The sequence below is a fragment of the Mustelus asterias genome, unplaced genomic scaffold (assembly GCF_964213995.1).
Source record: "Mustelus asterias unplaced genomic scaffold, sMusAst1.hap1.1 HAP1_SCAFFOLD_625, whole genome shotgun sequence".
NCBI lineage: Eukaryota > Metazoa > Chordata > Chondrichthyes > Carcharhiniformes > Triakidae > Mustelus > Mustelus asterias.
Window position 1 is genome coordinate 1 of NW_027590574.1, and position 15506 is coordinate 15506.

General features: G+C 42.7%; 1 protein-coding gene across 1 annotated transcript in view; it reads right to left on the reverse strand.

Moving 5' to 3' along the window:
- Positions 1-162: 162 nt before the first annotated feature.
- The window catches only part of LOC144487157 (E3 ubiquitin-protein ligase RNF185-like), a 108871-nt gene continuing 93527 nt past the window's right edge, over positions 163-15506 (reverse strand). The window contains exons 3-5 of the mRNA XM_078205218.1: positions 14039-14093; positions 10970-11087; positions 163-2006 (exon numbers count right to left, since the gene is read on the reverse strand). Coding sequence (XP_078061344.1) covers positions 1909-2006; positions 10970-11087; positions 14039-14093 — 271 coding nt within the window. The 3' untranslated portion in view covers positions 163-1908. The remainder of the gene's footprint in view (positions 2007-10969; positions 11088-14038; positions 14094-15506) is intronic.

The window sequence follows — 15506 nt, forward strand, 5'->3', positions numbered from 1 at the left end:
CATCCAATGCCAATATCTCCACATGAAGTCTCACAAGACACCATGGATAGGTCTTATATTAAATCCCCCTTCAGTGAGGAAATGCGAGTGTTTTGATTGTTTAAATGGATGAGCAGTTAACAGCCCCATCATTCGGACAAAGATACAATGATAAGAAAACAGTTGATGAGTGTACGCCTTTTATTTCACATTTGATACATTGTAGGAAACAGGATATCAAATTAAATTGTTTAATGTTTCTAAAAGAAGGCCATCATCCCACATACAACTGATATTCTCTCCTTTGGAACTGGGCTCAGTCTCTCTTCAGCATTAAGCCCACACCAGGTGTTGGAACCGTCGATGAATTGAGGAATTCCACTAAACAGTTGAGGTGGAGTCACTCCACAGTTGTCATCCTCATTCTATAACCGCACCTATTCCTCATCAGCCAATCTGTCACCTATTCTTCTCTGTAACAGTGAGCCCGATCACGTTCCACAGATATCCAATATTCCTCAGCCCAATCCATCCAGCTTTCTTAACTCCCAACGAGAACACTTTTCAGTTACACCTCCCAGGCCAGTCCAGGTGGTTTTTGACTGATGGTGGTTAACAGGATCGGGTCACAAGGGCTCTTGAATGTTCAAAGTGTTCCCCCATCTACTTCAATTAAGTTATAATTTAAACAACACATGCTGAGACCTCTGAAGATTCTGGTTTAATTGTAGTCTCTTCCCTGATGTTAGATGCGGAGTTACAGGGTCAAATAGCAATTAAATCATGAAAGAAAGCCTCTAACAGATGAACTTCTGAAGGATATTTAAGAATTGTTAATAATCTGCAAAAGGTGAATCCAGAAAATAAACAAAATGCCATGCAGCTAACCCCCCCCCCCCCCCCCCCCGAAGTTAATCACCATGGCACGACACACTTAGCTGAGAATCTCGCTGATATTTCAGGCAGCTTTATTTACCCATCACGTACTCAGCACCTCAGTTAAAGGGCAACCAAAAAACAGCAGAGTAGGTAAAGTACCACTGAAACACTTTGCTGTTACATTCTGAACTGAACCGGGAAAGACAGAGGGAGAAAACAACCTTTAATTGATCTAGTGAATGGAATTTACCAATGGCTGTCTTTGCCATAAGTGAAATTAATAGCAAGTAAACCAACTTGCATTTATCATCAGCCTCAGCTCACAAAAGGCTCTTCACAGCTAAAGAATTGCTTCTGAAGTGAAGGAACATGACAATCAATTCAGGCATAGCAAGATTCTGTAAACTGGAATGAAATACATGACCAGTTATACTGATTTTGGCAATGCCCAGGATCAGGCCCAGGACATACAGTACCCCTTGCTTGTCTTTAATATTACCATGGCATCTTTTATATTCATGTGAATGGACAAGTGAGACTTTAGTCCTGCCACACAGTGCCAGACTAGATTGTATTATCTAGTCTTTGAGTTGGAGGCAAATCAACTGAGCAAAGCTGCAGAGTGCTGCTGAAAGGCAGTATTAATTCTCTAGTCTACTTCAAGGACTATTTGTTCAGCCAAGAAGTTTCCCAGCCCTTCCCAAAGTGAAAGTGTAGCAGTGATTTGAGTATAGATATAGATCATCAGAAACTTTCACTTTGAAGTCAGCACCTGAATTTTTCACAGAATACAAACATTTCCACAGAATTACAGCCAAAGAACCTTTTAAACAAAGATTACTAGTCCATTCAAACCAGTTTCACATTCATGCTGTTTCATCAACTGCTGAATTCAAACAATAGTTTCAGTCCATTCGATACGCTTTTTGTTCTTAATGTATATCTGAAGGCAGAAAAACTTGATGAAAGATTCTAGCTTCTCAGCAAAGTTCCTCCATCTGCATTTTAGATTACACAAAGACCTGGAAAAAGGATTGCTTCTGTTTGTCCTCACGCAATGAGGAGCCAGAACATAATCACAAGAGCTACGAAGAGGAAAAGACGAGACAAAAACTGTTCATCCACATACTGCGGTGTTCCAGGGACTGCTGCAGGATGAAAGGGCACAAGAAGTCAGGTTCTATCACATGGAGACAATTCTACATTAAATGAACCTCACCCCCTCCTTGCACAGCGTTTCCCTTGTCTCCTGTTGTGGAGTATTGGATACCTTCCATTCTTGCCCTTACATTCACCTCTGTGTTAAATAGCAATGTTATTCATGTGCACAGGGCTCAAGAATCTTTTGCACCATCAATGTTTTTCTTTGTATCTTTTGCAGGTATCTCTGGCTGTTCTTGATGACAGGTGTACTACGCAGAGTCAGAGATGAAGCATGTGGTCTAGTGTGCCATTACATTGAGGTGAAAACAAATAGAAGTGTGGGCCAGTAAGCTGATAAATGCAGGCACAATGGACCGATCTTGGGAAACACCTGCCTATTGACTTGCAGCCTAAACATGATTTTTTTAATGAAATGATTTGTGATTCAAGATTATTAGGAAGATGATACTAATTGAACTTAGAAACCTATCAAAGTGAGGATCGCTAGAAGGGCATTCAAGAGGTAAAAGGGCATATGGAAATGTTTGCACTGCTACAGAATCATTTTTGAGATCAATGTGGGGATTAACCGGGTGGGACAAGTAAGGTCGGCACCACTATTGTTAAATATTAAATAAACAAATAATTTAGAATATAAACAGGTTGTATGAGGTCACAATCAGGAAAAGATGGAACAAGAGAGTTGACCTGGTCTGTTCTGTGCATAGAGCCTGCAAATGAATCAAATATAAAGATCATTACATTGAGGCATATATAGAAAATAGGGGTTGGCATGCGGCCCTTCGAGTCTGCTCCACCATTCATTTTGATCATGGCTGATCATCAAATTCAATATCCTGAGCCCGCCTTCCCCTTATCTCCTGATCCCTTTAGCCCCAAGAGCTATATCTAGAGTCATAGAGGTTTACAGCATGGAAACAGGCCCTTCGAACCAACTTGTCCATGCTGCCCCTTTTTTAAACCCCTAAACTAATCCCAATTGCCTGCATTTGGCCCATGTCCATCTATACCCATGTAACTGTCTAAACTCTTTTTAAAAGACAAAATTGTACCTGCCTCTACTACTACCTCTGGCAGCTTGTTCCCGATACTCACCACCCTGAGAGAGAATAAATTGCCCCTGTGGAACCTTTTGGACCTCTCTCCTCTCATCTTAAACCTATGCCCTCTAGTTTTATCCTCCCATACCTTTGGGAAAAGATATTGACTATCTAGCTGATCTATGCCCCTCATTATTTTATAGACCTCTATAAGATCACCCCTAAGCCTCCTACGCTCCAGAGAAAAAAATCCCAGTCTGTCCACCCACTCCTTTTAACTCAAACCATCAAGTCCCGGTAGCATCCTAGTAAATCTTTTCTGCACTCTTTCTAGTTTAATAATATCCGTTCTATAATAGGGTGACCAGAACTATACACAGTATTCCAAGTGTGGCCTTACCAATGTCTTATATAACTTCGACAAGATATCCCAACTCCTGTATCCAATATTCTGACCAATGAAACCAAGCATGCTGAATGCCTTCTTCACCACTCTATCCACCTGTGACTCCACTTTCAAGGGGCTATGAACCTGTACCCCGAGATCTCTTTGTTCTATGACTCTCCCCAATGCCTTACCATTATCTGAGTAAATCCTGCCCTGGTTCGATCGACCAAAATGCATCACCTCACATTTATTTAAATTAAACTCCATCTGCCATTCGTCAGCCCACTAGCCCAATGGATCGAGATCCCATTACAACCTAGATAACCTTCTTCACTATCCACTACGCCACCAATCTTGGTGTCATCTGTAAACCTACTAACCGTGCTTACTAAATTCGCAACCAAATCATTAATATAAATGACAAACAACAATGGATCCAGCACCGATCCCTGAGGCACACCACTGGTCACAGGCCTCCAGTTTGAAAAACAACCCTCTACAACCACCCTCTGTCTTCTGTCAAGCAAATTTTGTATCCATTTGGCTACCTTGTCCTGGATCCCCTGAGATTTAACCTGATGCAACAACCTACTATGTGGTACCTTGTCAAAGGCCTTGCTAAAGTCCATGTAGACAACATCAACTGCACTGCCCTCATCTACCTTCTTGATCACCCCTTCAAAAACTGCAATTAAATTTGTGAGGCATAATTTTCCACTCACAAAGCCATGCTAACTGTCCCTAATCAGTCCTTGCATCTCTAAATGCCTGTAGATTCTGTCTCTCAAAATATCTTCCAACAACTTACCCACTACAGATGTGAGGCTCACCGACCTGTAGTTCCAGGCGTTTCCCTGCAGCCCTTTTTGAACAAAGGCACAATATTTGCCACCCTCCAATCTTCAGGCACTTCACCTGTGACTATCGATGATTCAAATATCTCTGCTAGGGGACCCGCAATTTCCTCCCTAGCCTCCCTGGGATACACTTCATCAGGTCCCGGGGATTTATCTACCTTGATGCACTTTAAGACTTCCAGCACGTCCTTCTCTGTTATATGCACACTCCTCAAGACATCACTTTTATTTCCCCAAGTTCCCTAACATCCATGCTTTTCTCAACAGTGAAATACTGATGAGAAATATTCATTTAGAATCTCACCCATCTCTTGTGGATCCATACATAGATTACCTCGTTGATCCTTAAGAGGTCCTACTCTCTCCCCAGTTACTCTTTTGCCCTTCCCTTTATGTATTTGTAGAAGCTCTTTGGATTCTCCTTTGCCTTAGCTGCCAAAACAATCTCATGTCCCCTTTTGCCCTCCTGATTTCTCTCTTAACTCTATCTACACTCCCTATACACTTCAAGGGATTCACTTAATCCCAGCTGCCTTTGCATGTCACGTGCCTCCTCCTCCTCCTTCACCAAGGCCTCAACATCCTGAGTCATCCAGGGTTCCCTACTTCTATCAGCCTTGCCCTTCACTCTAAGAGGAATGTGCTTACCCTGAACCTTGGTTAACACACTTATGAAAGCCTCCCACTTACCAGACATCCCTTTGCCTTCCCACAGACTCCCCCAATTAACTCGAACATTCCTGCCTGATACCATCAAAATTGGCCTTGCCCCAATTTAGAATTTTCACTTTTGTGCCAGACGTATCATTCTCCATAGCTATCTTAAAACTAATAGAATTATGGTCACTGTTCTCAGAGTGATCCCTCACTAACACTTCTGTCACCTGCCCTTCCTTATTTCCCAAGAGGAGGTCCTCTCTGGTTGGGCCATCCACATACTGATGAGAAATTCCTCCTGAATACACTCAACAAATTTCCCTGCATCCAAGCCACTCATACTATGGCTGTCCCAGTCAATGTTAGGAAAGTTAAAGCCCCCTACTATTATCACCCTATTTTTCTTGGAGCTATCTGTAATCTCCTTATATATTTGCTCCTCAATTTCCCGCCGACTATTTGGGGGCCTATAGTACAATTCTTATCAAAGTGATTTCCCCCTTCTTATTTCTCAGTTCAACCCATATAGATTCAGTGAGCGAAGCTAATTCCTTATTGAAATCACACAACGTTTTGGCCTCAACTATTTTCTGTAGTAGTAAATTCCACAGATTCACCACCCTCTGGGTGAAGAAATTTCTCCTCACCTCAGTTCTAAAAGATTTACCCCTTATCCTCAAACTACGACCCCTAGTTCTGGACTCCCCCAACATCAGGAACATGCTTTCTGAATCTACCCTGACTAATCCTGTTAGAATTATACAAGTTTCTATGAGATCCCCTCTCATTCCAATGAATACAATCCTAACTGACTTAGTCTCTTCTCATGTGACAGACCTGCCATCGCAGGAAAATGCCTGGTAAACCTTCGCTGTGCTCCCTCTATTGCAAGGACATCCTTCCTCAGGTAAAAATCCTTCCAAAAGAAAATCCTTCCAAAGCCACACACATCAGATGTGACCTCACCAACACCCTATACACTTGCAGTAAAACAAGATATAATTCTATACTCAAATCCTCTCGCAATGAAGGCCAACATACCATTTGCCTTCTTTATTACAGCTGTACCTGCATGCTATTACAACAATCAGAAAAGGCCAGGATAGTAAGATACAAACTATGAAAAGTAATTATAAATGTTCTACAAATGGACATAATATCATGAAAACATAACTTACAAAATGACTTAATTGTTAACATGTTACACTTTAAAGCAGGCTTCCCAGCCTTTCCAGTCCATTGACCATAGAGAATTAGAGCACAGAAGGAGACCATTCAGTCCATCATGTCCATGCGGGCCCAAGGACACTCAGGTGCCCTTTCTAATCCCACCTTCCTCACCCGGCCCAAATGCCTGTGGCTTACAGCACTTTAAAAAAAAATACCTGGACCTGCACCTTAAGAGTTTAGGGTGTCTGCCTCCACCATCAACTCGGGCAGCAAATTCCAGACCCCCACCACCCTCTGTGTAAAAAGGTTCTTCTTCAAGAGGGAGGTTTGATGGATGAGGAGCCTAGGATAGGGTGTGTAGATATTCTGCGTCATGTTGATATCAAAAAGGTGGTGGTATTGGGCATCTTAAAAAGCATTAAAGTAGATAAGTCCCCAGGGCCTGATGGGATCTATCCCAGAATACTGAGGGAGGTAAGGATGGAAATTGCTGGGGTCTTGACAGAAATCTTTGCATCCTCATTGGCTACAGGTGAAGTTCCAGAGGACTGGAGAGATAGCCAATGTTGTTCCATTAAGATGGGCAGCAGGGATAATCCAGGAAATTATCGGCCGGTGCACCTTACGTCAGTGGTATGGAAATTATTGGAAAAAATTCTTAGGGACAGGATTTACTCACATTTGGAAGAAAATGAACTTATTAGTGATAGACAGCGTGGTTTTGTGAAGGGGAGGTCGTGCCTCACTAACCTGATCAAGTTTTTCGAGGAAGTGACAAAGATGATAGATGAAGGAAAGGCAGTGGATGTTGTATACATGGACTTCAGTAAAGCATTTGACAAGGTACCTCATGGTAGACTGATATAAAGGTGAAGTCACACAGGATCAGAGGAGAGCTGGCAAGATGGATATAGAACTGGCTTGGCCACAACTTGCCTGGGCTTGCAAAATCTCACTAACTGTCCTGGCTGGAGAAAATACACATCTCTTTAACCTGTACTTAACCCTCTCTCCACTCACATTGTCTGCACCTTTTAAGACTTGATTATCTGTAAAGACTTGCATTCCAACCATTATCTTGTAAATTGAGTTTGTGTCTTTATATGCCCTGTTTGTGAACACGGCTCCCACTCACCTGATGAAAGCTCCGAAAGCTTGTGGCTTGTGCTACCAAATAAACCTGTTAGACTTTAACCTGGTGTTGTGAGACTTCTTATTTGGCCATAGAAGACAGAGGGTAGCAGTAGAGCAGTGCTTTTCTGGATGGAAAGCTGTGACTAGCAGTGTTCCAGAGGGATCAGTTTCCGGGACCTTTGCTGCTCGTAACATATAAAAATGATTTGGAGGAAAATGCAGCTGGTCTAATTAGTAAGTTCACAGGCGACACAAAAATCGGTGGAGTTGCAGATAGTGAATAGTCTGTAGCGGATAGACTGGTTGGAGACTTGGGTGGAGAAACGGCAGATGGAGTTTAATCCAGACAAGTGTGAGATAATGCATTTTGAAAGATCCAATGCATGTAGGATTTATACAGTAAATTGTAGAATCCTTAGTAGTATTGACAGGCAGAGAGATCTGGGCGTACATGTCCACCGATTACTGAAAGTGGCAACGCAGGTGGATAAGGTAGTCAAGAAAGCATACAGCATGTGTGCCTTCATCAGTCAGGCATTGAGTATAAAAATTGGCAGGTCATGCTGCAGCTATAGTCGACCTCATTTTGAATATTGTGTACAATTCTGGTCGCCACACTACCAGAAGGATGTAGATGCTTTGGAGAGGGTACAGAAGAGGTTTACCAGAATGGTGCCTGGTCTTGAGGGTATTAGCTATGAGGATAAACTTGGTTTGTTTTCACTGGAACGACGGAGGTTGAGGGGTGACCTGACAGAGATTATGAGCGGCATGAACAGAGTGGATAGTCAGATGCTCTTTCCTGGAGTAGAAAAGTCAAGTACTGGGGGACATAGGGGGCAAAGTTTAGAGGAGATGTGTGAGGCAAGTTTTTTCTTTACACAGAGGTGGTGAATGTCTGGAATGCACTGCCTGTAGAGGTGGTGGGAGCAGGTACGATAGCGGCATTTAAGGTGCAACTGGACGAATACACGAATAGGACAAGAATGGAAGAATATGGACTCTAAGTGCATACGTTTTTAGTTTAGGCAGGCATCATGATCGGCGCAGGCTTGGAGGGCCAAAGGGCCTGTTACTGTGCTGTACTTTTGTTCTTTTGTTTTTCTTTGTTCTCAAGTCTCCTCTACACCTCATGCCATTTAGTTTGAATCTATGATCCCTGGTTCTAGAATTCTCCACCAAGAAAAACAATTTTATCCTGTCCACTATTTCTCTCCCTCAATTTTGTACACCTCAATCAACTCACTCCTCAGCTTTCTTGCCTCTTAGCTACATTTTTCTGGCCTGGGCAACATTCTTGTAAACCTACACTCTTTCCAGAGCAACAACATCCTTCCTGTAATGTGGTGACCAGAACTGCACACAATACTCCAGTTGTGGCCTCACCAGTGTTTTATACAATTCCAACATTATACCCTTACTTTTATAATATATATCTCTGCCAATGAAGGAGAGCATTCCATATGCATTCTTTATAACCTTGTCTACTTGAACTGCTGCCTTTAGGGACTTGTACACTTGTAAATCAAGATCTCTCAATTCATCTACCCCTCTCAGTATATTCCCACTTATTGTGTATTCCCTTTTACTGTTTGACCTCCATAAATGCCTCACACTTCTCTATGTTAAAATCCATCTGCCACTTTACCGACCACCCCGCCAAACCATCGATGTCACTTTGTAAATTATAGCTATCTTCTGCACTATCCTCTGCTCGGTCAATCTTTTGTGTTGTCTGCAAATTTACCAGTCGTGTTCCACGTTCATGTCCAGATTGTTAATATATAACACAAACAGTAAGAGTCCCAGCACCTGTGGAACACCACTTGAAACAACCTTCCATTCGCAAGGGCATCTATCGACCATTACCCTTTGTTTCCTGATACTAAGCCAACGGTATATACAGTTTGCCACATTACCATGTATCCCATGGGTTTTTAATCTGCCATGAGGGACCTTGTCAAACAGCTTGCTAAAATCTAGATACACAACATCCACTACGTTACTCTCATCAACACTTCCTCAAAGAATTCAATTAAATTTGTGAGGCAAGATCTTCCTTCAACAAATCCATGTTGACCGTCCCTGACTAGTCCATGCCTTTCTACGTTACAGTTAATCCTGCCTCGAATAAGGATTGATTCTACTAATTTGCCCACCACTGATGTAAGACTAATAGCTCTATAATTGTTTGGTATTTCCTTCCATTCCTTTTTAAACAATGCATTTTTCAAGTCCCCTGTTTCTAGTGAGGATTGGAAAATCATAATTTGCATGTAGCTCAAGTAATAATCTAGAGTTTATGACCTTTGAGGTTCTGCTTCTTAATTTGGTGCCTAGATCCTTGTACGGACTCTACGGAACCTCCTTCTTTGTGTTGCCTAGGTCTTCGAGACCCAGTTAGACCACTACAACTGGGTCCTTGGTCCCACTCCAAGTTCTTCTCCAGCTCTGAGCAGATGTCTTGAACGTTGGCACTAGGCAGTCAACTCAGTCTTCTGGAATTACGTTCTTTGCTCTGCGGTGCCAATCTCTCCACTAACCTGTCCCCAATGAATTGGCTGCTGATTGACTCACTAGTCAGCCTAGTGTCCATGCAGTGTGAAAAGTGCCTTTAAGCTGGACAGATAGCTTTTTTCAAATTTAAAAGGGCCAGGATTATCATGGAACCCTGGATTGTCTCCCATGGAACCAAAGGGCCCCAAGTCAAGGTGGGAAGAGGGGAAAAGGATCTCCAAGTACAAATATCCCAATCAGTAAAAGTTACATAACAGGTTAGCTCCACGAGGTGTGGTCATCCTCAGGTTAAATCACCATCAGTCAGTTCTCCCTCTCAATGGGGAGAGCAGCTTCTGGTCATCTGGGACTGAGGACCTTTTACCATTACAATAGGGGAAATTAAAACTTCAGCTTCAACCAGCAACTACAGGTTACATCCATGTTATTCCTGAGGCATTCAGTGGATAATGAATAAAAAAACATTAAACAGGCATCACATTTTTCCAAGTTCATTTGAGGGGATCTGGATACAGATTATCCTGTTAAGATACAATGAGATTTAGTCTGCTGAAAGTAAAAACTTCAGAATTATGCAGGCTACTAAACAATGTATTGGAGTGAACCTGCTCCTTTTCTCACCACACATTCTTGGCAGTGGTCCCAAGATAGCAACCAAGAACAGAAACTTGAAAACTGGTACAGACATGATGGTCAGAATTGCCGTGAGATTCTGATTCTATTCTATTAAGTGCTGGGCCAGTAACTATCAGGATCAGCTTTGAATGGGTTGCAGGCCAACCACACAATGCTTGCAATTATAGCCACTCTTTCAACCAACTTGATGCTAATTCTTCAATGCAATTTTCACAAGATGCATTTTAGTACTGGATATCAATGTCACTCTACTATGCTTTAGTTGCAATGCCGGATGAGGCCATTCCCACCTGGATGAGCTGTGAAGGCTGCAAAGGTAATGTCCCAATTCTTGCTTTGGAATGTGTGAAACTGAGCATGATCATTTTGCCTGCCCAACTCTCAAACTTTCATTTCCAAAACACTCAACAATTTTAAAATAGGAAAGCAATTATGTGTGCATAACATCGAGATCATGCCAGGTAGGGAGAGCTGGTTTTGTACCTGTTTGGTGCAGTACTGGATGTTATCTGAACAGGATGGAGAATGTGGTGATTTTAATCATGTACCTGGAGGTGGGCGGCCATCATTGATGTTAAATGCTGTTGCAAAAATCCCAAATGGAAATGCACCAATCCCAAATGACATCTGGAATCCACCATCTCCAAATCCAAAACCTTGAAAGCCCTGAGAAATAAGATTGTGGCAGTAATTCAACAGGAGCTGTTATGAAGAACACGTCTAGCACACTGCCTAACAAAAGCACCATTTACTGCATAATAAATTAAAATTTCCCACATTTCAGAACAGGGAAAATGAAAGCAAATTCAAAAGTGGAGGGGAACAATTGAGATGGGTAGAGAGTTGCTTAGGTAGTAGGGAGAACAGCTATGCACCCAAATTGGCTGGAAGTAACAGGCAGGGCCCATCAGGGAATCTGGGATCTGTCCTAGAGATTGCCAGGGGCAGGGAAGGAGGAGGAGGGGGAAAGAATGCGCAGGGGGAAGCAGAGGAAGAGGAGGGAGGAGTAGTGGAGAGGAGAACAGGTTAACCTTCACTCCAACAGTTGAAAACAAGGTTTTCAGACATAAAGAGAGGCCACTATTTCCTTTCACACCCTCAATCTCTCTACGATCAGTGCCCTGTACTAGAATAGTTTGAGTGGTGATGTTCGGAAAAGAGGAGTTGGTTCCCTCTTTGGCTCCTCAGATACCTGTTGCTTTACAAGCATTCACCCAATTGTCTGCTGACACGCTCAGTGGGAAAGGCACATTTGGTTGGATAGGGCTTGTGGCTAATTGAGAATCTTTCACGCAAATGAAGATTGCGAAGACAATGATTTTGGAGATTCCTGATATGATAGCAAAGGGGTAAAGTTACAGGATGAGGAAGAAATTGTGATGGAGAACATGAGTTACAGAATTCAAATTTTTTAAGAGTTGCATTAAAAACCCTGAAACAGAAACTAGTTCGGAGGGAAAGAGCAAGTTAAAGGGCCCACAGCAAAAGTTAAAACTGCTGTGAAAAAGGAATAGACAGCTTCTGCTTTAAAGGAGAAGACAACTGGATTTTGTTTTCAGTTTGTGAGAGAATGGGGAAGCTTCCTGATCTGAGGCTGAAATGTGTCTGAAAGCAGTCTGCGACATACTTATTTCAAAATACAAATCAATGCTGATGTAACTGAATGGTGGGCTATCTTATTCATTGAATAAGCCATGGAATCACAACAACCTTCAGTCAAAAGTGCTCAGTGGATGATCTATCTCAGCCTCCTCTGGAACGGCTGAAAGATCTGGATACTGCAAAGGCAATGAGTCCTGACAATATCTTGGCAATAGCACTGAAGACGTGCTCCACCACTTACTACACTCCTAGCCAAGATATTCCAGTGGAGCAGCAATACTGGCATCGACCCGGCAATGTGGAAAACTGCTCAGGTACGTCCTGTACACAAGAAACAGGTCAAATCCAACCCGACCAATTATCATCCCATCAGTCCACTCTCAATCCATCAGTAAAGTGATGGAAGGGGTCATCAACAGTGCTATCAAGCGGCACTCAGCAATAACCTGCTCACTGATGTTCAGTTTGGGTTCTGCCAGGGTCACTCAGCTCCGACCTCATTACAGCCTTGGTTCAAACATGGACAAAAGAGTGGGACTCGTGAGGTGAGATGAGAGTGACTGTCAGTGACATCAAGGCAGCACTTGACTGAGTGTGGCATCAAGAAGCCCTGATAAAACTGGAATCAGTGGTTGAAAGTCAGCTATCTCGGCTCTAGGACATCTCTGCATCCTCGGCCCAACCATCTTCAGCTGCTTCATCAATGACCTTCCTTCCATCATAAGGTCAGAAGTGGGAATGTTCGCCGATGATTGCACAATGTTCAGCAGCATTCACGACTCGTGAAGCAGTCCATGTTGAAGTGCAGCAAGACCTGGACAATACCCAGGCTTGGTCTGACAAGTGGCAAATAACACTCGCGCAACACATGCCTCTTGATATTCAATGGCATTACCATCACTGTCAACACCCATTGTTACCATTGACCAGAAACTGAACTGGATTAGCCATATAAACACAGTGGCTACAAGAGTAGGTCAGAGTCCCCAAAGCCTGTCCACCCTCGACAAGGCACAAGTCAGGACAGTGATGGAATACTCTCCACTTACCAAGATGAGTGCAGCTCCAACAGCATTCAAGAAGCTCAACACCATGCAGGACAAAGCAGCCCACTTAATTGGTATCCTTTCCACAAACATTCACTTCCCTACACTGATGCGCAGTGGCAGCAGTGTGTACGATCTACAAGATGCACAGCAGAAATTCACCAAGGTTCCTTAGGCAACATCTTCTATACCCATGACCACTATCATCTAGAAGGACAAGAGCAGCAGATACCTGCGGATCACCACCATCTGGACGGTCCCCTCCAAGTCACTCACCATCCTGACTTGGAAATATATCACTGTTGCTTCACACTTGCTCCTTAACAGCACTGTGGGTCTACCTACACTTTAGGGACTGCAGCAATTCAAGAAGGCAGCTCACCACCACCTTCTCAAGGGCAACTAGGTACGGGCAATAAATGCTGGCCTAGCCAGTGATGGCCACATCCTGTAAACTAATTTAAAAAAAAGAAAAAGGATAGAACAAGAAGGCGTTTGTTCTTAGCCAAATGTTTATCTGATCTATTTCTGCCCAGCATGTTTTTACAGAGAAATTGTTTTCAATGGTAAAAATGTAATTAACAGAATACCACATAGTTACGGTGATGGCATAATGAGTAATCAGGATTAGGAATGCACTCTCGGATGTGATACTACAGAGTCAGTAGTAGCCTTTAAAAGGATATTGGGGGAAAAAAATGCAGCAATATGAGAAAGAGGGTTGGAGCACGATTAGTTAATTGAAAGATTCAATGGGCTGAATAGCCTCATACTGCTCTGTGATTGTATAACAGACTGGAGGAGCTGAATAATTCACTCTTGCTTCTACGTTTCAATCTGTTTGTATCAGGAATGCGACACAAACTTAAAGGAAGACATTGACTATCCCACAGTTACCACAAACCATCCACCTCCTCCCAATTTCTCTCTTCGCCTTCCAGCTGCTGAAATGAATGAAGAAGCACTCACCCCTCTACTCTCTGGCTCAGGTCTCTGGCCTTGTGGTCTTGGAGGGGTTTTCTCTCTAAAATAGTACAAAATTTAAAGGTGTTTATGAAATGTGCCAGAATGAATCCAATTGCTTCTGCTGAATTTAAGCACATAAACCCTAAACAAAAATGATGATATCCCATAAACTTTACAAATAACCTATTTAAAACAAACAAATATTGAGAAGAATGGGACTGATAAACAATAAAAACCACGGCCCTGAAGCATGGGGAGCTGTGTGAATACAGGAGAGCCCTCCAAGCATTTTCCCACAGGGCAACAAGACCCAACTAATGGGGATGGCAGTAAAATGTAGATGTTTGTAATCTTACACAGAATGAAAAGTAAAGCATTCCCCATTCTGAATTATTTGAATGAGCTGTGATGCTGACAAGACATTTATTGCGGTGGGAATTGAGTCAACTTTGAGAATAAGGCAGGGGAGGAGTGTGGAAATGAGTGCTAAAGGCATTTATTTAAGTTTTGATAACAGTCTGGCAAACTTCAGGATCACTTTCCTCTTGCCAAACACAAATGAGCTGTGAATGACTGCACAAAACCTGTACACAATGGGTACTAACTTATTCGTTAGTCCACATTCAGCATCCTTATCCAGCCTTTCAGCAATTTTCACCAACTATATTGCAACTATTTACACTATCAAAATAACAGGCTGCCCTTTAATCCACATTGTTATCTCTGACAGCTACCAGTTTAGAATTGCTGTAGAACCATAGAAAATTACAGCTCAGAAACAGGCCTTTTGGCCCTTCTTGTCTGTGCCGAACCATTTTTTGCCTAGTCCCACTGACCTGCACTTGGACCATATCCATCCACACCCCTCTCATCCATGAACCCGTCCAAGTTTTTCTTAAATGTTAAAAGTTACCACTTTATCCGGCAGCTCATTCCACACTCCCACCACTCTCTGTGTGAAGAAGCCCCCCCTAATATTCCCTTTAAACTTTTCTCCTTTCACCCTTAACCCATGCCCTCTGTTTTTTTTCTCCCCTAGCCTCAGTGGAAAAAGCCTGCTTGCATTCACTCTATCTATACCCATCAAAATCTTATACACCTCTATCAAATCTCCCCTCATTCTTCTACGCTCCAGGGAATAAAGTCCCAACCTATTCAATCTCTCTCTCTAACTCAGCTTCTCGAGTCCCGGCAACATCCTTGTGAACCTTCTCTGCACTGTAATGTAAACAGGACCCAAAAGTTAGAAAATATCATGGGAAGAGGTCAATCCAAACGTTAACTAACATTGGGGACATCACCTCCATTCAAAACCTGGTCAGTTCCAGAAGTGCATCACAGTTTCCAACTTCCAGACAAATGCTTATATGCCTGAAGGGTTCTCCACGTTAATTGTTTAAATGCTGTTTTCAAAACAGGTGACAGTCTGCAGGGGATCAGGATTGATGATGGAAGGCCTTCAGCTTGTCCT